Source organism: Phyllobates terribilis, unplaced genomic scaffold (assembly GCF_046119375.1).
Source record: "Phyllobates terribilis strain yellow unplaced genomic scaffold, ASM4611937v1 Scaffold_11__3_contigs__length_659146591, whole genome shotgun sequence".
Lineage (NCBI taxonomy): Eukaryota > Metazoa > Chordata > Amphibia > Anura > Dendrobatidae > Phyllobates > Phyllobates terribilis.
Window position 1 is genome coordinate 309,700,528 of NW_027362771.1, and position 27,723 is coordinate 309,728,250.

Genomic DNA, 27,723 nt, shown 5'->3' on the forward strand with positions numbered 1-27,723 from the left:
ATCATGTCTCGCTCCATCCACCAACGTCACACTGCACCACAGACTGTCCAGGAGTTGGCGGATGCTTTAGTCCAGGTCTGGGAGGAGATCCCACAGGAGACCATCCGCAACCTCATCAGGAGCATGCCCAGGCGTTGTAGGGAGGTCATACAGGCACGTGGAGGCCACACACAATACTGAGCCTCATTTTGACTTGTTTTAAGAACATTACATCAAAGTTGGATCAGCCTGTAGTGTGTTTTTCCACTTTAATTTTGGGGGTGACTCCAAATCCAGGCCTCTATTGGTTAATAAATTTGATTTCCATTGATGATTTTTGTGTGATTTTGTTGTCAGCACATTCAACTTTGTACAGAACAAAGTATTCAATGAGAATATTTCATTCATTCAGATCTAGGATGTGTTATTTGAGTATTCCCTTTATTTTTTTGAGCAGTGTATATATCTTACATAGTCTCCTTTATTATGTATATTCCCGCCCCTTATTACTCAGTGCTCTCTCTTGTTATGTACAGCACCGTCCCTTACATATCGGATAATATAGCATCCTGGTTTTTATTACATGCCATCCTCTCTTGTTAGATATATAATGTAATGACGGCTGATGGAGCATGTGAAAGTCTCTTTTCTGATGGAGGAGACTGATAGTCTGGTCTTCAGGTCACCGCCTGCTACATCAGCAGTCATTTTATATCTAACAAGAGATGACTATGTAATAAAAGAGGGCACTGTGACTGACAAAAATAACAAGAATATGCTATGTAAGGGACAACACTGCACATAACAGCAGAGGAAGCTATGCAATAAGAGGTGTCACCATATATAACTAGACAGGATGGTACATAATAAGAGAGGGTGTTATGCATAATAAAAGAGGAAACTATGTAACTAAGGATAGCGATGTACACTATATACTAAGGGACTGTTCTATACATAATAAGGCTACATTCCTGTATCCGTGTGCAGTGTCTGTGTGCTGTCTGCTTTTACAAACGCATTGAGCATTTTCTATTCTGATCCTCAAAATCGGATCAGGACAGAACATTCTCTGACCCTCATGGATCCCATTCTCAGATCTGTGATTTCCACGAATGTGTGAATGGACCTAGAAAACTATACGAGTCTGTGTGCCATTCGATAAAAGCATCTGCCAGCACACGGACATTTCACACAAATGTGAGAATGCAGCCTAAGGGATTTTACAGATAAAATTATCACTCCAAGTCACACAGTACAGATACAGAATAATATTTATATCCAGGCACTTACCGCTGACTTCTGATCTGATTAGAGTCGGTTTCTGCTGCTTCTTCGCCAGCTGGTCAGACCTTCATGTCGACATCTCCCTGCCACGACTCATATTGTCACGATGATCACCGCAGCCCTGAAAATTACAAGGTCACATATATTGTATACATACAGTACATGTGTCTCCCCTGCACTGCGCCCCTTAATAGATATGTACCCCACCATTAATATATTATTAGCCACTCACCAATCAAAATATATCCATCATTGTCCTCTACCCCACCTCTATCATTGTCCTCTCCCCCACCTCCATCATTGTTCTCTCCTTCACCTCCATCATTGTCCACTCCCCCACCTCCATCATGGTTCTCTCCCCCACCTCCATCATTGTCCTCTCCCCCACCTCCATCAATGTCATCTCCCCCACCTCCATCATTGTTTTCTCCCCCACCCCATCATTGTCCTCTCCCCCATCCACATCATTATTCTCCCCCACCTCCATCATTGTCATCTCCCCCACCTCCATCAGTCATCTCCCCCACCTCCATCATTGTCCTTTCTCCCACACGCATCATTGTCATCTCACCCACCTCCATCTTTGCTCTCCCCGTCACTGCCATCTCCCCCACCTCCATCATTGCTCTCCCCACCTCCATCATTGCCATCTCCCCCACCTCCATCATTGTCATCTCCCCCACCTCTATCATTGCTCTCCCCCACTTCTACTATTGTCATCTCCCCACCTCCATTATTACTCTCCCCATTCCCATCATTGTCATCTCCCCCACCTCCATCATTGTCATGTCCCCAAGATCGCAAGATGGCAGCGACGTGTGATCTGAGGTGGAGAAGTTCAGCCCATCGTGGGAGTGGATGGCACCCGAGGATGTGAAAAGGTGCTCCGCCCATTGGAGGTTTGTCCCAGAAGAGTGGATGTGCACAGTACTCCCACAGATATGGGCTGCAGAGTACACACAGAGGCTTTTTGGCACAGTTCTCCCACTGAGTCAAGTGCAGTGTACACACATTGAATTTGTGGCAGAGTGCTCTACCTAACACTGTCCCTCACTCCAGCTGCATCCTGTCCCTACACTAAGCAGAGCAGAATGGCGACAGCAGTTGTGATGCGGATTTATAGAGGCCGGGTCACATGGTGCGCCAGCTAATCACAGCCATGTCAATTCTTGGCATTGCGGTGAGGTCTGTGCTGCAGCCTTTTAACAAGCTTTAGTAGTCTGGTGAACCCGAACAGGAAACTGGACATACAGTAAAAAGTTTGTGTTCGGTATCGGACATTAGGCATCTGGTACAGACCCCGAACTTTGCTGTTCAGGGTCGCTCATCCTTAATTCTAATAGTGGTAACGCAGTTAATAAATGAATTAATGTGAAATATTTTGGATTCTGAACTTTTGATTATACTATTTTTTTTCCACAAATTTTCACCTTCCCTTTTGGCTACTGGAGGACTATACACTGTGTTCCAAATTATTATGCAAATAATATTTTCTCAGATTTTCCCAAATTACCTATATGAATTGCAGTCATTGTAATTTTCCAGTCAAATAACTATTAGAGTACAATTGAAAGGTTTTTGTACAAACTGCCTATGATAACAGTATATTTTTAAAAAAATAAAAAACTCAAACTGCACTCAAAATGCATGTTCCAAATTATTATGCACAGTAGAGTTTTAAACCTTTTCATTTTAATAAAGAACAAAAAAATTGTCATTTTTGAAATTATAACAGCTTTAGCAGGTTATTACAAACTGAAATCAAACAGTTTTCAACTCAAAACTTTATTCTAGGTGATGTTACATTTGCACATAGGACCCCTTGTTCGAAAGGAGCTTCTGAACTCTCTCGTCCATTGAATTTGTCAGGTTTTGGATGGTTTCTGCTTTAATTGTTTTGCATGAGGACAGAATACCCTCCCAGAGCTGTTGCTTAGATGTGAACTGCCTCCCACCATCATAGACACTCCTTTTGATGATGCTCCAGAGGTTCTCAATGGGGTTGAGGCCACGTATACCAGGATTGGGGGATTGAGGAAGCCACACATACCAGGATTGGGGGATTGAGGAGGTCACACATACCAGGATTGGGGGATTGAGGAGGCCACACATGCCAAAACAGTCATCAGAGTGTGCAAAACAGTCATCAAAGCAAAAGGTGGCTACTTTGAAGAACCTAGAATATAAGACATATTTTCAGTTGTTTCACACTTTTTTGCTAGGTATATAATTCCACATGTGTTAATTCATAGTTTTGATGCCATCAGTGTGAATGTACAATTTTCATAGTCATGAAAATACAGAAAAATCTTTAAATGAGAAGGTGTGTCCAAACTTTTGGTCTGTACTGTACACAGCAGGACCTGGTCAATGATCTGAAGAGAGCTGGGACCACAGTCTCAAACACTACCGTTAGTAACACACTATGCCGTCATGGATTAAAATCCTGCAGTGCACGCAAGATCCCCCAGCTCACACCAGCACATGTCCAGGCCTGTTTGAAGTTCATTAATGACCATTTGGATGATCCAGAGGAGGCCTGGGAGAAGGTCATATGTTCAGATGAGACCAAAATAGAACTTTTTGCAATCAACTCCAAGAAGGATGAGTACAACCCCAAGAACACTGTTCCTATTGTGAAACATGGTGGGAGAAGAGGGTGCCCCAGCAGCGGGGGGTTGCGGCGGTGGTCCCTCGCTCAGGAACCTTGCAGCGGCAAAAGCAGTGCGATGCTGCGGGCCTGGTACCAGCAGTCAGGCAGAGCTTTTCCGAAGGCCATTTTCCTGAAGCCATTGGCCGCATACGCAGACTGGAATGTCAGCCCAGCCGAGATCTCAACCACGCATGGCCTCAGGGAAATGGCAGCCGAAATTCCAGTCTGTGCATGCGCCGGCCCGGGCGGCCATTTCCCTGTAGACCACGGCTTCAGGAAGATGGCCGCCAGAAAAGCAATTCACTCCACTCTGCCTCACCACAGACACCGGCCCCACAGCATCACACTGCTTCTGCCACTGCCAGGTTCCTGAGTGAGGGACCACCGCCGCAACCCCCCTGCTTCCTGCAATCCCGCTCCATCACCACCGCAACTCCCCGGTAAGTTACATTCGGAGCATAAGTCGCATCCCCCATTTTCTTCCCAAATTTGGGGGACAAAATGTGCGTTTTATGGTCCGAAAAATATGGTACATAATTTTGGGCTGTGTCTTGTAGATAGAGGTACAGCTTATGAACAGGGAAATACGAGTTCAAGTCCTTGGGAGTCCTGATGTAGGAAATGTGAATAATATAATTTAATTTATGCATTGAACAGAGAGAAGCGGCCCCGCCCCAGAGGAGGAGGAGCTACAGAGTGATGAAGACATCGGAGAGAGGTGAGTATTTAGAAGTCGTGATAAAAGCTCTGACGTGCCGGGATAGTCCTGAATCTGGGACAGTTGGGAGCTATGCTTTCAACTGTATTTGCATCCTGGATGCAGATACAGTTTAAAGCAATGATGGAATGGGAGCCGTCAGCTCCCTCCTCCATCATTATTCATGTGTGCCTGAGCTCTGACGTCTCAGTGTAGCGGGCGTAATGAAATCACTACATTGCGCATGCTGTGCAGAGATTCAGGCCACATGCTGCGGGGGAACAGGGAGAGGTGAGTATTTTTTTTTTCAAATCAATGAGTACACTGTGGGGGGCCATTATACAGTTTAGAGGGCTATGTGGGTGCCATTATACTAAATCAGACAATTTTGCATACGCTCAATTAAACTCAGCCTAATAAACCAAATGCAGTTCTTATTTACTTCTGAAGATTATATACAAGCAATTCTTTTTAAATTCTTTTCTATAGCTAACCAATAAATCTGAATATTTGAGTACCTGTCATTTACCAGGTTCCATCTTTGCTAGATTAAAGGAAACCTGTCAAGCAATTCATATTACCCAAATGTGATATGCAGAAGTAGTGCTGTTGCTTCAAAAGCATCCAGCAACTATTAGAAATAACACAAGCACAGGAGACAGGAAGTGTTGTGCTTCAGAAGCATCCAGCAACTAGAGGGGTTAGCACAGTCACAGGGGGCAGGGAGTGTTTTAGCAGAGCCCCAGGGGGATTGTGGGGAAATTGTTATTGTTAGTCTGGCTGAAGCCAAAGAGAGAGGTGGTGTGTTATCTGTATCTGACAGGATTCAGATCAGGAGAGAAACTAAACACAGGTCAGATAAACTGCCTGTACTAACAATGCAGAGTATTATCGGGCAGGAAGATAATGACTGGAAGGAATTGTGTCACAGGGATCATCTCCCTCATCAAACCCTCCCCCCCTCCATCTCCATGCAGGATAAAGAATGCTGTGTACTATTGTGTCCTTGTTAAGGAAAAGCCTGTGGTTGTGTATGCATAGAAGTGTGCTGCTAAGAGATATAATCTATGCTGAATTATGCTATTGAAGAGACTGTAATACTGTGCCTTGTGAAGAAACTACTGTATTGTTACTGGAGCCGGTTGCTCAAGAAACTCAGACTGTACTGTAATGAAGATTGTTTCTGTAATATCCCTGAATTGCACTGGCCGTGCTTCAGATTAAATTCCACTTTTAAGCTGTTGAAAAAGACTCTTGTCAGATGTGTCTGGTCAGCAATTGAATCTATCGTGTGCCTGTGAGAAGCTGCAGCCTATGGTCGACCTGAGTAACAGTTCCCCCAGGATTCCAAGGAACTCATGAAACCCGTCTCGCCCTATCTCAACCTAGCGGCGTGCGTGTAACACAAACCACGGGCAACATAAATCGCAGCCAGGCTGCACGATTGCAGTTAGCTATTTTATACTCTGAAACACTCCTGCCTATACTTTGAAACTCCAGCCTGGGTCCATATCTGGGGAACAGACTAGTCCAGACTAGTCCAGCCAGCTCTTCCTAGCACCACAGCAACTATACGTGTGCGAGAGACCTGTCAATCAGCTCCTGTAGCCCTAATAAGAGCAGTTGGGGGCGGAGCCAGACTAGATACCAGTCTATGGTACCAGATGGATCTTCAAAGTATATATCATCCCTGTAATACCAGAGCGTTTCAGAGAATATATACCTGACTGCAATCGTGTAGCTAGAATGTGATTCAGGGTATGTGCCGAATCAGTATTTGCAGCATTTTGGACACAGCTCACTTGCGCTGAGTCCAAAACACTGAGTTGTACAGTAGAAGCAGAGTGGATGGGATTTATAGAAATCCCATACCCACTGTGCTTTTATTTAACGCCGCGTAAACTCACCGGCGGTGCGGCTTTACTAGCCGCAGTATGTCAATTTCTGTTGGTCTCCGCAACAGAAATTTCTCCAATAGAACGTATAGGGTGCAGTAACTCCGCATGTGTTCAATGACCACATGTGGATTTACCTGCGTGATTGGAAGCAGCGCTTTGGACGCAATGAAAATACGCAGCGTCCAAAGCATTGCTATAGACTGATCGTGGGGACGTAGCCTTATGCTTCATGAGATTGGGCAGCATGAATCGCCTGAAAGGTTCCTTTTAAAGGGAACCTGTCACGTCATTTCAGGAATCTAAACTGTCCCCAGTACGTTGTTAGTAATGCAATGTGCATCACTAACATGTTATTTTCATTAAAAACGGCGCTGTAATAATGTATAAAAACCACTTTATATAGTTATATGGTACCTGATCGTTTAGTCATAGGGGTGTGCTTCATTTTCATTCAGTCACGGACGTCACCTCACACTCAATTTGATTGACATCCCTGATTGCGCCAACGTCACTAGATTCTAGTGACGTCAGTACAACCAGGGAAGTCATTGAGTGGGCGGCGATGACTGTGACTGAACAGAAAATGAATCACACCCCCTATGACTAAATGAGCAGGTACGTTATAAGTATATAAAGTGCTTTTTATACATCATTACAACACCATTTTCAATTAAAATAATGTGTTAGTAATGCACATTGCATCACCAACAACGCACTGGGGACAGTTTAGATTTTAGCAATGAGGTGACAGGTTCCCTTAAGAATTTTATTGTACTACTGTCTATGCCTTTATCTGTGAAAGTGTTCAAGATCTCTCCTGACATCTAGTGGCTAAAGGAGGATTTACAATTTGTTTACTGCGTGAAAAGTGAACCTACTGTAGATTGTTCTCAAAATGAAACTAAAACAGTCAAAGGTAATACTCACGAAGTTGTGCAATGCTAGTGGTGAGTAATATCGTTATTAGTCTATAATTATATGCTTAGAAATAGCACAACACTATGGCGATGCTATGAGCGACATCCACTAGTGAGCTGTCCTGCAAAAAGTGAGGATAACGGAAGACATGTTTATGTGGTAGTTTATTTTCCATCGGCCGTGACTGTCGTCTCACCACCGCCCTCCCGTCTGCTCGGGGTTATGGTTGTATATGTGTGTGTCCTGTAAATCCTCCTCGGCAGTATTTAGTGTCAAATTGGCTAAAGTTAAGTTGTTAAGGGGGGATGCAGCCGTATGCTTGCCGCAGGGGTCTGCCAGATTGCCTGCTGCCTTCTATTACCTCACACTAACTGGTGGGCAATAAAATCTCACAATATTAGGAAAGTTGGCTACCCACCAGCTCATCCAGACGTGAATGATTTTCATCAGTGTTTTGGATACGATTTTCATGACAGTTTTTACCATCAGGGTATGTGCACACGGTGCGGATTTGCTGCGGTTTTGACGCTGCATTTCTATGCAGCATAAAAACCGCAGCGGCCAGATGTTACAGCTTAGTGGATGGGATTTGTAGAAACCCCATGCCCACTATGGGTTTTTGTGCACCCCCTTAAACTGACATGAGGCGCGTTTTTCCAGAACGCAGCATGTCAATTTCTCTCGGAAACGCATGCGGATTTTCCCATAGACTTGCATTAGATGAGGAAAATCCGCATGTGTGTTTCAATAGCGATTCCGCAGCGGAAACGCACACAAAAACGCTACATGATGATCAACAAAGTTTGTTTAAAAAAATAAACTATTCTCTGAAACTCTGCAAATTTCAATATGAAGACATGAAAAACGGATGCATCAAAAAACGCATACGGCAAAACCGCATGTAAAAACCGCACCAAAAACTGCAAGTAACCTAATTTGCATATTAGGTGCGGAAATGGTGCAGAAATTCTGCCTCGTCAAAACCGCAGCAAATCCGGATCATGTGCAACCCCTCCACTCCCCAAAAACTAGGTTTCTCAAGCTTTTTCTACCAGTCAGGAGAAAATAGACTGTACATGGATGGCACTCAAGTGCTGTTCAATTTTTTAAGGATTCATAGACTTGCATTGGCGAGTTTGATCCGGGTCTTGGATCACAATCGGATATGTCTCTGTATTAGGTGTGGACTGCTCAATCCACAAAATTGCACGGCCCGTGAAAAACCCCATAGACTAAAAAAGAGACGAGTTTTATCCGTGGAAAACACAGATAAAACTTTTGCCTGAAAAACTGACATCTGAATGAGACCTAAGAAGTTCTTACTACTATTTCTCAAGGCGTTTTCACACTTCCGTATATTTCCGGTACTGGAAAAGCGCCGGACACTTTTGCGGACCGTGCATCTTCAAAAAAACGGACATGTCAGCGTGTGGAGCACACAAACACACGGTCCGTGGAAACACACTGAGATGTGCACAGACCCATAGATTTGAATGGGTCTGCGTGTGTCAGTGTCTCCAGTACGTGTGGAAACTGTCACCACACGTACCGGACACACGGACGTGTGAAAGAGCCCTTAAAGGGTTGACAACATTGATTTTTTTGTCTGAGAATTTCTTAAAATCTCACAGTGACAAAATTTTGACCAAAATGAATGATGACGCTGATAAGTTCTACACGTCTATAGCTTTGTATACTATGTGAATACTTTAGCAGAAATTACTGTGACCAGAAAAATGGGAATTACAATTGTCATAATCTGTACAAGTGTTTATTTCTAGCTTCAAATACTTTAATATCTGCATCTGTTTTTTTTTTAATAGGGACATTGGAAAGAAGTCGCCTATTATACAGACTGTCCAGGAATTAGAGCACAGTCGGAAACCTGGCTGTTCCCCAAGTGATTGTGTTTTCACATATGTTTTGTTTAGCAACTGTGGGATTGAGAACGAGCAAAGCAGGTTGAGCCACATACAAAGCCATTCATGCAATCAAATTCTCTCTGTCCTTGAAATTTCTTCTGTCACCTGCATTGATCACATTACACATATCGTATGCAATTTTTTTTCCAACGAAGGATTCGTGCAATATTATGTTATTTTTTTGTGATGCCACAATGTATGTACTTTCAGAAAGAAGAATCCTATGTGAAAAGAAAGTAGTACAGAAAATTGTATGTAAAATCACAATGCAATATTATTCACAGGATTTTTCTGAAATGTGATATTGCATAAAATTGATCTTAACTTATTTTATGGTACAATCCCAAGCAAGATAATCTGCTGAGAAATCCTAGGTGATGTGCACACAATGGGCCTGATTCATCAATGCTGTCATGCCAATATTCTGGCGTAAAAGCTTTGAAAAGTCGAAAAGTTGCGCCTAAATTTTGCGACTATTGGCGTCTTCACACCAATTTCTCCCAGCTTCCCCGAAATTGGCGGAGCAGGATGGATCGTGGCCACCCCTGCTTATCAATTCCAGAGGCTTGAGTAGGATTTGTGATGAGGCGCACACAGAGGTGTATGCAGCTCATCTAATGTACCTAAATAACTGAAGAGTTGGGTGCCTCTTCATGAATCAGGAGTGTCTGACTCCAGCACGCCCCCTCATCAAGACCGTTGTGAACAATGCCGGTCTTGATGAATCGGGCCCAAGGTCTTTTTTATGAATGTAGGCTTTGTAACGTTTCTGAAAATGCACTAAAGAGATGCTTAGAAAAGGAGCATATGAAATCCAATGTAAAAATGTCTTTCTCTGCATATTATCAGTCTGTTCGAGCTTCCCCCACCGCTTCCCATTTGTAAAGACACAAAGTGGTTAAGAGAAGTGACCTGACCCTTCTTCAGACAGATTCAGTTTGGAAACCGCTCTCTATTTTATACATACAAGTAAAAAGAAAAAAAGCTACTGGCAGAGCTGCCGCAAACAGCAATAGATAAGGTCCCAAAAAACATGGTGGATACATCTATGCCCAAAAGCTGTCGAATGCACATACCCTAAGGATATGTTCAAACAGAATTTATTAATGTGAATATTGAAGCAGATCAAAAACTTCCATGTGAACATGCCATTAAGGTTTTAAAGTTGTTGTCTGACAGTGAAATTCATTTTTTAGTCATAGATGGTTTTAAATTAATAAATGGAGTCAAACTCAACTTTCAGCGTGCCTGGGAATCCCGCACAGCTGCTTCCACTCTATTCGGAAGTCACAGGAACACTGCAGCCTATGATTGGATGCAACGGTCAGGTGACTAGAAGAGTGCGTCATCGGAGGACATGCTCTCTTAGGCACTGGCTGCAGTGGTCCTGTGACTTCCAAATGGAGCAGACATTGCTTCTTCAGCTGTGCAGACCGCTGGATTGGCTGCGCTGAATCTGCAGTGGCACTAGAAGAGGAGTATGACTTTGGTTATTATTTTAAAACCATCCATACTAGTAAAAAAAAAATATTTCACCATTGTTCACCCCCTTTAGGCGTTTTGTCTGTAGCGATTTCATGAATACATTATGTTAGGGAATGACTGCAATTTAAATTGTAACTCCACTTTTAGGTGACTGTCATGGTGGTAAGGCCCAATGCCAAGCACACAATGTAGTCACTGCCCACTGGCCATACACATGTCACAAGCTACATCTTATCCTTTCCAGAGTTGGGAAGCACAGTAAAACTATTACAGTTTTAGGCTTTATTAAACAAAACCTACATTGCTTTATATAATAAAAAATAAGGAAATAATGGGCATACATAAAATGTGCAAAACAGTTATAAAAATGAGACATAAGCAGAAATGTCATATACCTAACAGACCTTTTGTAAGCAAAGTCCTTTTCTGCTTGCAGGGACGAGGACAGAAAATGTACACAAATCCATTTAGCTTGGGTCTCCAACTTGTATTCCTGTAAAGGGAATAGTCCAATGATTATACACAGTCCATTGTGGCTGGGTTGGAACATTCTCCTATTTCTTGGGTCTGCCCAGGAAAGGGTGCTTCATTACAAATGCACACCTTCCCTTACCGCCTTCAACCACCTAATATGAGATATTATACAGATGGACATCAACCATGTATGAAAGATGCTACAGTCACAGGTCGTAGCTCATCTGGGGTAATAGCTATATTCTTCCACTCCTCAAGAGCTTTGTCTTTGGATCCCGATGTCAGATACCTTCCTTATTGTTCACAGAGCAAGTTAAACTTTCTGCATGTTTTTTCAAATCCACGCAGAAAATTGCCCAGGTCTCTGTCTTTTTCCAGGACTGGGAACTTTTCCTGATGAAGTTTTGGTGAACTTATTTCCCTTGGAGGAGTTTGCTGTGGAGGAGGGTATCAGTATTCCTCTCAATGAGAACCATCTTCAGCTGGAACTCTCTATCAGCCTTTTGATGCTGCAGGATGAATTGCAGGCACTGGCTAGGGTCGCATGGGCCCACTAATTGTAAAGCCATTTGCAGGGTCAAGTCCATGCTCCTTTAAGGAATTTAACTGCTGGTGTTCTTAGGGCAGCGAACTTATGGACAAGGATTTAGCTTAGAACTGTTTTCAATAACACTGGCTCCACATGCCGATGTCATTGTAAAAAAGACAAAAAGCGCAATAGGGTCTCATCAGGGTAATAAGGTTAGAGATTTGTTGGAAAGCTGCTCACCTGTAGGGGTTGTGTGTGACACAACCTCTATCATAGCCTAATTGTCAGCTGCTGCAACGTCCACAGATTTGTGTATAATAAAAAGTTTGAGCAGGAGGACTTCGAGTGCGCTGCTGATTCAAGTACGAATCATAAAACAAGTAAGTAAAAGGTGGTTTATTTGTCAACCCGTTTCAAAGTCAAATCCGACTCCTTTCTCAGCACATGTGGTTGTCCTGGGGAAGGCGTTGACAAATTAACCATCTTTAATTTACTTGTTTTATGATTCGTACTTGAATCAGCAGCGCACTTGAAGTCCTTCTACTCTGTCTTTTCATTACATGCAGATGTCGTGGTACACTGCTCCATGTCTTGTCCTATCAAAGATGGATAATTAAATACCTGAGTTTGTCAGCCTTATCCATCTCTCTTTCCTCTCGAACGTGACCTGACCAAACAGCCCTTGCTCATCTTCCAATATGCTGAGGTCATCTCTGAGCTGGTTGCCAAATAAAAGATAGAAAGAAAAACAGGAAAGGAGAAAACTGCTTGCACATATGTCTTGAAGAAAAATAAGCACTGAGATTGCCTTATACAACTGGTATATGCCTTGAAAGGATGCAGTCTTTTAGTGCAGTGGTAATTTCTTTAGCCAGGCACTGATTCCCTAATTTAAAAAAAAACAATGATTATCCCACCCCTGCCACCAATTTATTAAAGACAGGGTCCTCGCTCGGCTTCCGTGATGCGGGTATGACTATGAGGGGTAAACATCACGCTTCAGTTCAATCTCGTACTTGACCCTGACTTAGGCTACAGATTGCACACAACATATACACCCAACCAGTCTACACACCAAAAGATGCACAATGCTGCCACCACTTAATGAAAGGGCGGTAAGTCCCAATGCCATGCACTCACTGTCCGCAGGCCATACACAGGTCACACATACAAGCTATCACTTAGTCTTTACGGTGACATTTAGGTTCTATAGGACACTTTTACATTGATGGCCTATCCTTAGGATAGACCATCAATATCTGATCAATGGTGGTGTGACACCTGCCACCCCTGTTGATCTGCTGCTCCCGGTTCAAATCAATAGGGGTTGTTTGTGCAGTACCCGACTGTGGCCACTTTACCGTTGACGGAGGTATACTCTGCAACTGAGCATATCTGACCTCCACCAGCGCGGGAACAGCTGATAGGTTGGCAAGCCAAGTGCCACAGAACAGATATTAATGACCTATCATAAGAATAGGCCATCAATGTAAAAGTCCAAAAAAAAACTTAAGCAGTCATTTGTAGGCAAAGTCCTTTTCTGCTCTCAGGAACATGAAGAGAAAAGTGTACACAAATCTGATTGACTTGGGTCCCCAACTTTTATCACTTTAAGAGGAATAGTTCAATGATTATATACAGTGCGGTATTGGGGCTGGGTAGAAACATAATTGTTCTCCTTCCTGGGTCCATCCAGGGGAAGGGTGCTTCCCTGCACATTCACTCTGCCCACTAACACCTTCAACCGTACAATATGGGATATTATACAGATAGGCATCAAACATATGAAAGATGTTACAGTCACTGGATGTAGCTTATTTGGGTTAGCAGCCATATTCTTCCACTAGACTGAATTCTGAATTACCATATTAAAGGTGATGTGTAAGGTGTCAGAGGTGGAAGTCATGTGCTAATGGTGTTACCAAAAGTCAGGATGAGGGAGACATTTACTTTGTACACACTTCATTAGACATTCGGAGTTCGTGGAAGATATGGGGATTTAAACATCATTAATATGGGGATTTAAACATTATTAATATTTCTATACAGAACAATACACATGAATTGCAGCCGCCTATCTTCACTTATTTTACTGCAGCGCTGGAGTTGTGACACTAATGTAAGGCCCCTGTACTTAGTCTTATACTTGCCATCCGCCACCTTCTGCTGTTATCCACGCCACTCTTGTCAGTCCCCAGCAGTTTGTGACCTGCCAGATCACTCTAGTTTTTGCTGGATGAGCCAGAGGTCACTCTTCAATTCAAGTAAATAAGAGCCTCTTTCTGGCTCTTATAGACATACATTGAGCGCTTGTGATTGTTACCTCTGACTTCCAGTCAGTCACAAGTTGCTGTCACAACGTGGCGGCGCTAGATCAGAGTGGCACTGGGAAGAGGTGAAGACGGCGCGTGGTAAGTATAATAGTAGGTTCAGGGATCTTACTTTACTAGCAGCACTCCAGCTCTGCAATAAAAAAAACACTTGAGTAGTGCTTTAAGAAAAACACAATACATTGAGAATAGAACTGTGTCTGGCTATTAAATGACTATTATTTAGCATTTTAGCAGTTTCCACCTTACACTAGAAGCCTTACAGTTTCTCATTGTGCTTGTCTACCTCCAGCGACTTTCCTTTCCCCTCTCCATAGACTTTTTTAAGCAAAAGATATAATTTTTCTTTAATAAGAACTATTTAAAAGTTTCTTAACTTCACTTGCACTTTTGATTTATGAAAATAATAAAAAAAAATATTATTTAGAGAAGCACCCTCAAATATTTTTTGCTAAACCTGTCTAAATACATGTTTTGTATAGTTTAAGTGCAATAAAATTCTTACCGATCGTCATCTTACCCAGTTTCAAGCACCGCTCCAGTCCTCTTCTCATTCACATTACTTAAACTCTGAGTTGCCAGGTCACACAAGGGTTATTGTGTGAACTAAAGTTGCTTTTACATTGTAAGTTTATGGAACATTAGAAGAAGGGTCCATAGGCTTACATTGTCCATAAACCTCAGTGTGAACCATCAAGAATTTAAGTTATGTGAGTGAGAAGAAGACCGGAGCAGTGCTAGAAACCAGGGAAAATGGCGATCGTTGAGTATTTTATTGTACTTACATTACACAGCACACATATTTACAGAGGATTAGCAAATAAAAACTTTCTTTTTCTTGGAAGTGCTTCTATAAGTGATTGAAACACATTCAACTTAAAAGGGTATTCCACTTTCAAAACAGTGTCTCTAAAGGATTGAAAACTTGCGGAAAAAACCCAAACACAGAAAAAACCCTTCCCCTGGGCAGTACTGACTCCGTTACTACTCCTATTTTTTTGTTTTGTAATGTCATGACTACAGTGAACATCACCTCTGCTCTCAGTCACTGAGTACAGAGGCTTGCGCCATCTACATCAGCAGAGCTGCTAAGGTCAGTGATTGGCTGCAGTGGTGATGTGCATAGTCGTGACGTTCCCACGAAAGCCAAATCACAGAGATGGGACCAGTAGTATAAAGCCACGGCTGAAATGGCGGAGGGCGAGTACTGTCTGAATTTGTTTTTTTTAAAGGTATCTCATCATTTGGGAACCTCTATTTTTAAACTGGAAAGCTTCTTTATAAAAAAAATATCTATATTGTATGCAAAAATCTAATGCATGTAAATGTCCCTTTATCATACATGTTTACCAATCAGCTGGCTACCTGGATAGTTTATCAAAAATTGTGGAGCAGTTCACCATAACCAATCAGGGTATGGCTTCCATTTTGAAAAGTAAAATAGATTTCTAAATGGTTATTGGCAACGCTTCCACATTTTTGCTGTATTAGTTTTGATAAATCCCTCTTTTAGCTTTAACCGATGCCTTTATATTTGTGGTTCTGTTTATTGCAGGATATATCTCATGCCTGTTGTTTCACACTTTAGGTATTTTTTAAGAGGCAGATCAAGACCTTCATTGTGTTTAAGAATGAATGGTAAGTGGTTTCAGATGGCTTTGACAAAAATGTATTTTTTAAAAAGTTCATTTTTTTTTTTTACATTTAGAAAATGTAACAAGAATGAAGATTTTTTTATTTTGTGTCTAGTTTAAGCCATAACAGGATGGATACTGTAAAGGAAACTTATCATATGGCTTATTTAGACAGACCGATCCAGGCAGTTAACGGACCACCGATCAGCTATACACATGCCGATGGGCGGTTGTTTACTGGACTGTTTACACAGATGTTATCGGCAGCATATCTTTTTTGGGTGATTGTCAGCCTGTTTAGATAGGATGATAATCCATTTGCTAACTATTAACTAGTCTAAATCGGCCAAGACCCCATAATCAATTGGGTCTTATGGGGCACTGTTCCTGCCTATCATGTGAAGGAGTTGACTCTTCCATCATTTTTGTTGTTCTGCTTCTAGGATGGAGCAGAGCAACGTAAATAAGGAATGCAGATGTAAACCGAGCCTAAGAACGTAGCAAAAAAACATATTTATTGACTGTATGTGTAATTTTTGCTGTGTTACAAAAAGTGGTTTGAAGTCACCAACTTCACAAATGTGATACTCTCATTTTCCCTTCAAACCACTGACTCTCAAACTAATTTCTTAATCTAGAATCTAAGACTGCTCTCAGTGGCATTACTAGAGTTCTATGGGCCCCGATACAAAATTTGAAAATGGGCCGCAACCAGATGTACAGGCCCCTGTAGCATTCTATATCTTATAAAGACATATGTTTTTGCTTTCCCTCCCTGCACCCTCTCCCCAGAAAAAAAAAGAAGACTGAAGATAAAAAATGTAAATCTCATTGAAAACACAGTAAAAAGATAATTTTCTAAGTAATACTTCTAAATAGTAATGATACAGTTACTAAATGACAAATATCACCATATAGGTGAGGTACTGAACAAGTGTACTATACCAAAACTAATATCAATAATAAACCACATAATTGGGATAAATACCGCTACACAAAGACCATATATTATTACGACATAGTGTTAAGCATGTCAGGTGAGGAGACTTTTAAACCGCAATGGTCCTCTGGGAAATATGCAAATTGTCTCTTCAGAGAGGAAGAGGACTAGAACTCTAGTGCCACCTATAGGAAGTAGCAATCCTAAAAGTCAATATCGACCCTTTAACGAGCTGTGACTTAGGATAAAAGCCAGAACCAGAGTCTCAATTAGCAGACACTGTGTGTTGGGGTACTGCCCCTCGTCAGTGCTAGATGGCTTTAGAGTTCTAGTCCTATTCCTATCTGAAGAGACAATTTGCATATTTCTCAGAGGAGCATTGGGGCTTCAAAGTCTCCTCACCTTGACATGCTTAACATGTCACTCTCTGCAAGGAGAAGCGTTACCCTTTGATACCGGTCTGACGCCTCTCACCCAGCCAAACCAGATATTACACTTTGCACAAATGGAGGGCAGTACCCGAAATACAGTGTCTGCAAATTGAGATTCTGGTTCTGGCTTTTATCCTAAGTCATGTGACAAGGCTCGTTAAAGGGTCGATATTAACTTTTAGGATTGCTACTTCCTATACGTGGCTAGAGTTCTAGTCCTCTTCCTCTCTGAAGAGACAATTTGCATATTTTCCAGAGAACCATTGCAGCTTAAAAGTCTCCTCACCTTGACATTCTTAACATGTCACTCTCCGCAAGGAGAAACGTTACCTCTTGGATGACAAATGTATTATGTATGTTTTAAAACTATGTTGGAAAATTTCAATAAAAATACTTTGTTTCCTTTTTTTTTTAAAATAAACCAGTTTAAAGACCTTTAGTAACTACTTATATTCCCAGAATAGACAGTACTAGACAGTACTCACGCACCCTGAGTATCATATTGATCTGTACTGTGAGAGTTATTAAATATTTTGTATATTAAACACTATGTAACAGATCTGATAATGAGGGCTCGTTCACATGACCATATTTTCGGTCCAAGTGTTGAATGTTATTCAATGGGGCAGTGCAGATGAGTCACTTGTTTTCACTGATTGAATCTGTGTATGAAAAGAATCACAACATGCACTAGTTTTTTTCCGTAAATCGGATGAGACTCACTCATTCAATTCTATGGGCGCGCAAAAAAAATCTGACGGGGCCATAGTAAAGCATACGATTTTTACAGATACATTGCAGTTCAGTAACATAGGAAATTGTAAATGGTCTTCTAAATTATTAATAACTGCTGCAGTAAAAAAAACTAATTGTATACGGATGACAAGTGAAAAAAAAATGTTTTCTTTATAAAACTCTTATATTATATTATATTTCTTATACGCACGTGTGAACCTGGCCTTGTGGTGATAATACTAGTATAGCTGTAATAACTTCACCATTGTAAATTCTTAAATGAATGTATCATATACAGCTATTAAACTGTGTATTTTACTTTTTTCTTAGAAATCTTTTTTCTATCTTAATCATGGATTCACAGAGTGCCAGTGAGAGACTAGCTACAACAAAACTTGCATCAAAAGTGAGCAGATATGAGGTACTGTGAAATGATGCCATTAGTGCAGGAATGTAAAACTCAAATACAGTGGGCCAAAATTAAAAAACTTGGACAAAGTAGCGGGCCAACCTTGATATTTATAATATTAATTGAGAATGAAAAAAATGAAGGATGAAGGGGGGGGAAAGGGGTTGGGGGAATTTGCCTAGGGTAGGGAGAACCCCAATACTGCAGGATAAGTTAGGATTGTGGGGATGGTAGATAGCAGTATAAAGGGGAATGCAAAGGGTGTGGTGACTCTCAAATAGGAAATATAGGGAAGTATATAACATCAGACGTACATAAACCGCACTGAGAAAATTAATATTCACAGAGTCAAGATGGTAGAGAGTGAACAAAAAGGGTAAGAGCTCAATACGTAGGGAAAGGATAACAACATACAAAATAAAAAATAGAGAATACATGACCAAATAGAGCAATAAGATAAATCATGCCATGAGTGCATCGGCTCAATAGCATACCTGTGCCCAGCTTGTGGAGGAGATAGAGGGTAGTAGGAGCTATGCGCACTGAGATGTATGGGGGAGCTCAAGAGGAGTGCGCTCTAATGTAGGGAGAAGAGAACTTCCAGCTCAGGTGAATGCCGGAAGTGCGTCATAGCTTGGGAGCACATTACTTCAGGGCAAGTTGAAAACAGCCTTGTAATCAGGGAGCGTGGCAGACCAGAAATGCAGGATTGGTAGTATTATCGGTGTGTGCGCTGTCTACCTGTGGGCCAGGTCTAATAGACATTTGATATTTTCCCGGAAGCCAAATATATTTACACTGCGGGCCTGAGTTTGGGCCAGAGCCTGAGTTCACATTAAGGCATAAATGCCATAGAGTGGTGTCCACAGCTTGGGATTCTATTAGGTAGAAAGAAGAACCGATACAAAGTGCAAAACTCCCTCTGGAGAATCTATCTCATCTCCACATGGATGGCCCATTGCATTCAATTGGCAACTTGGAATACAGCATTTCTCATGGAGAGACTATGATATATGGGAGGGTACGTTCCACTTAATTTTAGGGTACCTGTCAAGTGAAAAGTTAACAACATGTTTTGGTAGTTTATCCTTGTAAATCATTGAGATTTGTTCTTTTGAGTATGAATTGCGATACAATTACAGTTAGCAATTTACTTCATTGTTCAAACGTGCCCAGTCTTCATTATGGGAGCTTCACTTTCACATTAATCTCAACACAAAATGGGGAAAATGTCCCTTCCTGTGTCCTAACATTCCCAGAGGTGGAGATGCCGGTAATGTATATGAGAAGGCACAATTATATAACATTTCATACCAAGTAAAACATGTTCTTTGAACTACTGGGCAACGCTATGGATAATAATTATATACACAACTTTAGGTTCTGTGTATTTATTTCAGTTGTTGGGCCCTTTGGGATTGGTTACCCTATAAAGGGAGGGTGGTATTAGATTTTGGCCAGATTTACACATCCATGTTTCACTGTTCAAATATGGACCATGACATATGGGCTGGAGGTGGGTTTCCTGACCCATACGTGACAGCCCCTTCTATGCCTATGAGACTATTGATTTCAGCAAGGGAGACCCGACACCAGTCTGTGAGTCACTAACCATGGCACACAGGTGTGTGAATACAGTCTTACAGAAGGCTTGTTCCTTAGCAAAATTACTGTATGAGCACACATGGAATTCAGTTCATGCAAAAACTGCTGTCTACCTATACCATGATTGAGGCTTTAGTTTTGAACTTCTCTATGTGAATAATAAGTGCCTGTGAATACTTGCCAATCATTCATTTGTATACACCAACAATATAAATACACTTTTATACATGTATACAATACTTACATAGGAATTGTATTAACATTTGTTTTATATTTACATTTTCAACAGACTATCAGAAGGAACCAGAACTCGCTTAATCTTAAAAATCTATTTATCAAGTTCATTGGTTCTATTATCTTCTTGCCTGGTAAGTGGGGTTGTTGTTTTTTGTTACTGTTATTAACACACTATTTCGGATACAAAGAGTCATAATAAAACAACAAAACATAAAACAGCATAGAGTCTCATTAACTATAACAAAAAAAAACAGGCATAGTTAACCAATTAAATGCCTTTCAATATGTGTCTCCAATCCAATGACAAAGGAATTCATTTTGCATATTTATTACCTTTCACGGATCCTGTGTTTTTTAACCAATTATCGTAACTTCTTCTCGTAAAATGATGTAACTTTATGTCCACATTGAAGTTGATTTCCCACAATCCGATGCACAGTTGCATCAGAGGGATGGCATGGACTGTCATGGCATCTACAGCAGGAGCTGTCAGTCACAGTTAGGCTCTTGCTATATGTGCAGGAACTGGATTTAGCTTTATCCCAGCACTTTATCACCTCAGATGCTACTGTCAGCAGCGAAGATCACACCCTTAGTCAACCCATCAGCACCCCTGCAGCGTGGTCGTGGGGTTGCCGCTGGTTGCTGTGGCAAAACGGAGGCCTAACAATGACCTCTGTGTCTGCCATATTCCTCAGCCATTCACATGCCTCTAGGTTCGGGCTCTGATAGGCTGCCAGTCAAACACTGACAGGTTAGATAAAGCACTGTATTACAGAATGTTAAGTGTAAAAATACATATAAATAAATAGAAAAAACTGCAAATCCCAGTTTTAATAATAAAATCATGGTCTAATTTGTAAAAAAAAACCTCTCCTAAACACCGCAAAAACACAAATTTGATATAGCTGCATTTGTAACATCTAGTACTCTAAACCATCTTATCATTTAGCCTATGTTACCACAATGAGATTTTGGCAAGTTTTAGATGTTGCAGATTTTCTGTGCGATTTCTGCGCCTATTAGTAAATTAAGTTACTTACATTTTTTCATTGCGTTTTTGAGTGCATTAGAGGCACGTACCTATATGTCCAAGGTCGTAAAGGAGTTAATAGTGTTTTTTCTGGTGACCGGTTCCCTCTAAATGGAAGGCTATGTGGGGCCCATTATACTATATGGAAGGCTATTTGGGGCCCATTATATTAATTGGACAGTTATGTAGAGCCCATTTATAATTTATGGAGGGCTATGTGGGGGCTATTATACAGTTTGGAAGGTTGTATGAGGGGCATTATGCTGTTTGCAGGGCTGTGTGGAGGCCATTATTTTGTTTGGAGGGCTAGTTTGGACCATTATACTGTGTGAAGGGGTGTGTGGGGGCCATTATACTGTTTGAAGGGCTAGTGTGGGCATTATACTGTGTAGAGGGTTGTGTTGAGGCCATCATACTGTGTCGAGGGTTGTTTTGGGGCCTTTATACTCTGTGGAGGGGTGTAGGGCTATTATACTGTATGGAGGGCTTTGTCGGGGCCATTATATTGTGTGGAGGGCAGTGTTGGGGTCACAGTTGCGGCATCATACTGTGTTGGGGTCACCATACTTTACTGTGTGGGTACAGTAGGGTCATCATACTGTGCGTGTAGAGGGTACTATGGAGGAATTCACTTTGGGGTATCATACTGTGTTTGGAGGGCACTTTTGTTGTTGTAACATTGCTTGGGGGCGGTAGCTGTGGGTGAAGTACTTGTCTCCTATGGCACGGCATGTTACATGAAAGTGGGGATCCTGGCTGGGTATGTGGACTTGTGCCGTGAAGACGCTACGCCCGTGCAGGCCGCATGTAACCGATGTTGCTGGCTTTCCAGGACCAGATGTTTGACAGTTCAATGAGGGAGACCACTATCCAGAAATAAACTTTTTACTGAACGGGAACTTGGTAGTGAATATACTGTATACAAGGAACAGCGGGTACAAAGTCTTATGAACATTTCCTTTACAACTCAAAGCATTTTTCCACACAGTTTCCTTCCTTCGTTTTCTCTAGTGTTTTCTGTCCACTGTTTCCCACTACTTCACCACAGCCCAGCTTTAACACTACAGTCCTGCTTGGCAGGAGTGGTTTACTTATCCTGTGGTTCTGCATCCTCTTTTTCCCTTAAAGATGCCAGTATGGCATGTAATGCTAACGCTCTGGAACTCCTTCCTGGGACACTTTACTCGTCCCACAAACTCAATCCTGTTTAGGCACATTACCTTCAAGCATTATAGGCTCACAGCCTTGTGGCTAAGCATCCTCTCACAGGTCCCGTCGTTTCCGGAAGGTCACTCTGTCTCTTAGTCACTTCTGCTCTGGGTCTTGCTATCCCTTTTCCCCTGTCTCCTCTCGCTTAGGGTCACCCCAGAATGTGGCACTGATCACACTGGACCTTTAGGACCTTTAGGTCTACTTACTATGCACTCCAGGTCCTATCTTACTCTCTGACAGGAAATTGTCACTTTCCCTGCAACTCATCCCTCCCACTCTGGGCTGGTACCAAACATTAACTCTAACTGTCCCTATTGTCAAACTACACACACTATCAATATTACTAACATCTTTAACGCATGTAAGAATCCACATTATATAGCATAAAATATCACATCACACAACACTAAAACTTTCTTCAAGTGGGAAACATGGGCAGCATGTCCATATTTTTACATTGGCATCAAACTTTATGGGGACAATGAAAGAAGAATCTAGGGGGTTCAATAGGAGGAAAAAATTGTGAGGTATGCTTTTCTGTGTGCCCACCCACCAAATATATATATATTTTTTGGAGGGAGATGATTAGAACTTCTGCTGTGGGACCCCATGATTTCTGTGTACACCCCTGACCATGTGTGTAACCCTCATTTGAGTGGAGACAATTCAAATTTGTAAATGGAAATCAGCTAGCTTGTGTGGCACTGATAAATTAATGAGTTATAGACTAGCCAAACTGACACATTGTTCTCCATCTACACCAGTCTGGTACTTAGTAAGCCTATGTATGCTATACTTGTTTTTATCGATTATACATTATGTTTTTAAACCCTTCTGTATCTGGTATGGCGCCCTGAATGTTAACAATATAAAACAATATTTATAATTGATATAATATCTCTTTATAATTTCCTCAAGTGTTCTAAATATGTTTCTTATCTTTTGCCAGTTTGCCACTTTGCATCCTTAGATGTTAAAGGACAACTACATGAAGATGTTCTCCTGCCATGTGCCGTCATCTACAAGGATGAATTTGATTACAATTTGCTTGTAGTTCACTGGCAGCGACTAGAGAACGATGTTGTGGTCCATACCTTCTATTATGGCTCAAGTCAACCTGAATATCAATCAGTTCAATATCGAGGTAGAACAGAGATGTTTTATGACTTGTTGCCTTCTGGTAATCTGTCATTGCTTCTCAGGAACCTCTCTGAATCAGATGCTGGAATTTACACTTGTCACAGTGTACTACAAGAGACATCAGGGATCACTATTCAATATGTGAACCTTAGAATTGAAGGTAATACTTGGTTAGCTATCCTTACAAAAAATAGTAGATTATATAGTTTTTTTAGTCATAGATGGCTGTTTGGACAACATAGTGTCCCTCTTGTCAGGTTGAATTTGATGAACATAAATCTGTTTTTAACTATACTAATTTTTTTATTTGCCATGTTCACAATACTTTAAAACTGAGCGGGCAATATGATTCTCCAGGTCAGTACGAGTAAGCAGATACCAAACATGACATTTTTTTTTTTATTTAAGTGATGAAAAAAATTCGAAAAAAAACTTTGCTTGTATCGCCATTTTTCACAACCCATAACCCTTTACATTTTTGGGATATAGTGCTGTGTGAGTGCTTATTTTTTGTGCCCTGAGCTGATGTTCTTACTGGTACCATTTTGGGGTAGATACAATGTTTTGATCGCCTGTTATTGCACTTTATTGCAATGTTGCGACAGCAAAAAAACCCATAATTCTGGGGTTTTGATTTTTTTTCTCATTACACCCTTTACAGATTGTATTAGTTTACTTTATATTTTTATAGATTGTTTTATTTTAATCGTGTGGGGATTTGAACTTTTTATATATTTTTTTATTTTTTTTCATATTTGTAAAAACATTTTATTTTACTTTTCACTGTATTTCCAACCACTGGCAAAAATTATGGAATCACCGGGCTCGGAGGATGTTCATTCAGTTGTTTAATGTTGTTGAAAAAAAGCAGATCACAGACATGGCACAAAACTAAAGTAATTTCAAATGGCAACTTTAGGGCTTTAAGAAACACTAAAAGAAATCAAGATTAAAAATGTGGTACTCAGTAAGGGTGATTTTTTTCAGACCAAGCAGAGGGAAAAAATTATGGAATCACTAAATTCTGAGGAAAAAATTTGCCATTTGAAATTACTTTAGTTTTGTGCCATGTCTGTGATCTGCTTTTTTTCAACAACATTAAACAACTGAATGAACCACCTCCGAGCCCGGTGATTCCATAATTTTTTTACCAGGGGTTGTAATAGTCCCCTAAGGGGACTTTAATCTGCGATCGTCTGATAGCTTGAACTATACACAACAGTGCATCAGCATTGCTGGGTATAGTGAAAATCACAATCTCCTATGAACGCCAGCTACAGGCTGGCTTCCACAGGAGAATCGTCATGACATGCACGGTGGACTTCAGCAGACCTTTGGCTGTCATGACAATCCATTGGCGCCCCTTGATCACGACACGGGCATGCTGATAGGCGCATAGAATGACGCACCATAGTGTGTTAAATGCCACTGTCAGAGATTGACAACGGCATTTAACTGCTCCGCTCCACCCATTGCTTTTAAAGGCAGATGATGGCTAATTAAATCAGCCATTATCTGCTGGGAAAGATGCTTACTCGGCATGCCAGTCCACATCAAAGTCAGGGACATGACATATGACGTAAAAATACATATGCACTGGTAATCACACAGCCTCAGTGCGCACGCGCCGGACCAGCGGCCAGACGTGTGCAAATGCGCATGCGCCCCACAAACATAGCGCTTGCCAGGAGCAGTATTCAAATGTCATGGGCGGCACCAGCAGTGACTGAATGCGGCGCCTGCCCATGACTGAATGAGAGAATCACTCCCCTATGACTGAATACGAGCAGGTAGGACAAAGTATATCAAAAGTTATAAAATCAATATACTACCACCGACTTTCATGAAAACAGCTTGTTAGTGATGCTCATTGCATCACTAACAAACCAATGGGGGTGGTGATGATAGTACCTAGGACGTGACAGGCTCCCTTTAAAGAGGCATTTCCATCTCCAAGATCCTATCCCAATATGTAGTAGGTGTAATAATAATAATATTAGCAAATACCTCCAATTAGAGATGTAGTATAGTTCTTCTGATTCGCTACAATGCTTACCCCAAGTGTAGGCATTGCAGTAGGTTAGGTATCCATGGTTACAACCACTAGCAACTAACTGTCACTTAATGAGTGCTCATATCCATGGATGTATTTGTAAACTTTTTTTATGTTGCTTTTTTAAATTAATCAGTAAACATTTTTAACTACAGTGAAAATACATTCTAAGTTCATAGTAAAAACCTATATAGAAGTAAAATATAGCAATCTTTTGTTACATATTGAAATATGACTGTATGTTAAACGGCAATGATTGTGGTTTATTAATCTAGATAAATAGTAATGCTTTGTATGTCAATTTTCAGCCCTGAAATTGTCATTTAATATATTTTATATCTACATCTGCCTTAAAGGGAGAAATGAGGACCAAATTCAAACACCTGGAGATGTATTCCCAAGACCTATTTTCATGAGGTTCATCATCATCATCATCACCATTCTTGTTTTCATTTTGGCCTTTTCTGTCCTTTATTTTCCAAGTAAACTAAATAGAATTGGAAAAAATGATGAAGGTAGGTGGAGTAATTGAGATCAAACTTTCTTCATAAATAAAAGCTGCTGCATAGTTGTTCATTTTCGTTAAGAGTTAAGTTGTGTATCTTTTTATCTGGTTTATATTTCATATACTTTTATTTTGGGCTAAAAACTGCCATTATGTTGATGATCATGACAAAAAAAAACATTAACAAGTTTGTCATCGTGTTAGGAAGGGATTCTGAAAAATGTAGAATTCAGATAGCATTTTGTACATCTGTCTTTTTGTGTTTGGAGAGGAGTTGTAACCACATTATGGTAAACCCATCACAAGAGGAAACACTGCCTCCCTGAATCCTCCATCAACCAGTACCTGCTCTGCACCCATGAGGTGTAAAGGGGCAAGAGTATGTGTGTGTGGGGTGGAAGGCGAGAGTACAGTTGCTATATTTATTGTTTCATGACCGATCAGATGTCTGACCACAGTAATGAAGATGGGAGAACCTGGGAAGTCAGCCAGGACACTGATCACACTCCTCTACAGCTTCATAAGATAGTGGGCTGGGGGTTAAGGTGCAAGGCTTCAGCTTTTAAAACCTGACAGACATGGATCTAAAGGGTAAAACTGCTAAAAATAATGTTATAGATAACTCTGTTGTCTTGTAGTATATACTGTTATTTCTCATACACACACATTGAATCTCTCCCCTTGTAAATTCATAACATATTTCTGGGATAATGTTCCCACCAGGCCTTACAATAAGGTCTCATTCAGACATCCGTTTATTGCATACAAGTGCTATCCGTGTTTTTTATGGATAGCATTTGTACCTATAATAATGAATGGGGCCGTTCAAATGTCCATGATTTTTCAAGAATCGAGCAGTCCGTGCAAAATTGTCATATTGACATGTCCAATATTGATCTGAGTGTTGAATTAAAGTTGGCAATGCAAGTCCATGGAACCATGAAAAATTATGTCATCCGAGTGCGGACTGATTTTTAATTAAACTTTTTTTTCACCTACGAGAAAAACTGATGAGTATCAGACCAAACTCTGATGAAACTTGGACCAAACTCTGACGAAAATCATTGATAAAACTCAGTCTGTTCTTCTCATACATGAAAATGACTGAGATCTGAATGAGGTCTAAGGGAGCACAGTGCTAGTTAAGCTCTGTATTCCCTCCATTGCTTTCTTCAAATAGAAATTCATCCTCAGGGTAGGTGCACATGATTGTTTTTTTTCCATCCGAGAAAAACAGTCCGATTATGCTAATTGAACTCTGATCAGAGTTTGATCAGAGTGGGATGCATTTTTCTTGAAGATGGAGAGAAGCAAAAAATGGTTCTCCACCTTCTCCATTTAGTTAGTCTGTGAAAATTGGACCACACTTGGATGTCATCGTTGTGCGGTTTGATATTTTCTATAGACCCGTAGACCTGCATTGCCGATTTTGATCCGACACTCAGGACAAAATCGGACATGTCACCTATTGGACATGTGCACAGCCCCATAGAATAACATGGGTACGAGTGCTATCCATCAAAACCATGGCTAGCACTCGTCCAATTTTAATGGTCATGTGCACAAGCCCTTAAGGTCATAAGTGGCCAGTTTTTGCTCTAATTTTATTTCTGCCACTCC

At 41.0% G+C, this 27,723-nt stretch overlaps 1 protein-coding gene across 11 annotated transcripts in view; it reads left to right on the forward strand.

Annotated features, from left to right (window-relative positions):
- Positions 1–7,041: 7,041 nt before the first annotated feature.
- LOC141166143 (NACHT, LRR and PYD domains-containing protein 1 homolog) overlaps positions 7,042–27,723 on the forward strand; it is a 47,876-nt gene continuing 27,194 nt past the window's right edge. Inside the window, exons 1-8 of one of the 11 annotated variants that reach the window (XM_073652530.1) lie at positions 7,325–7,458; positions 9,253–9,390; positions 9,562–9,602; positions 15,758–15,807; positions 18,240–18,330; positions 20,213–20,291; positions 23,355–23,705; positions 25,955–26,113. In XM_073652530.1, the coding sequence (XP_073508631.1) occupies positions 18,262–18,330; positions 20,213–20,291; positions 23,355–23,705; positions 25,955–26,113 (658 nt within the window). In that variant the 5' untranslated portion in view covers positions 7,325–7,458; positions 9,253–9,390; positions 9,562–9,602; positions 15,758–15,807; positions 18,240–18,261. Of the gene's footprint in view, positions 7,127–7,324; positions 7,459–7,483; positions 7,560–9,252; positions 9,391–9,561; positions 9,603–15,757; positions 15,808–18,239; positions 18,331–20,212; positions 20,292–23,354; positions 23,706–25,954; positions 26,114–27,723 lie in introns of those variants that run through there. The other 10 variants (XM_073652534.1, XM_073652537.1, XM_073652529.1 and 7 more) reach the window with 10 other exon arrangements.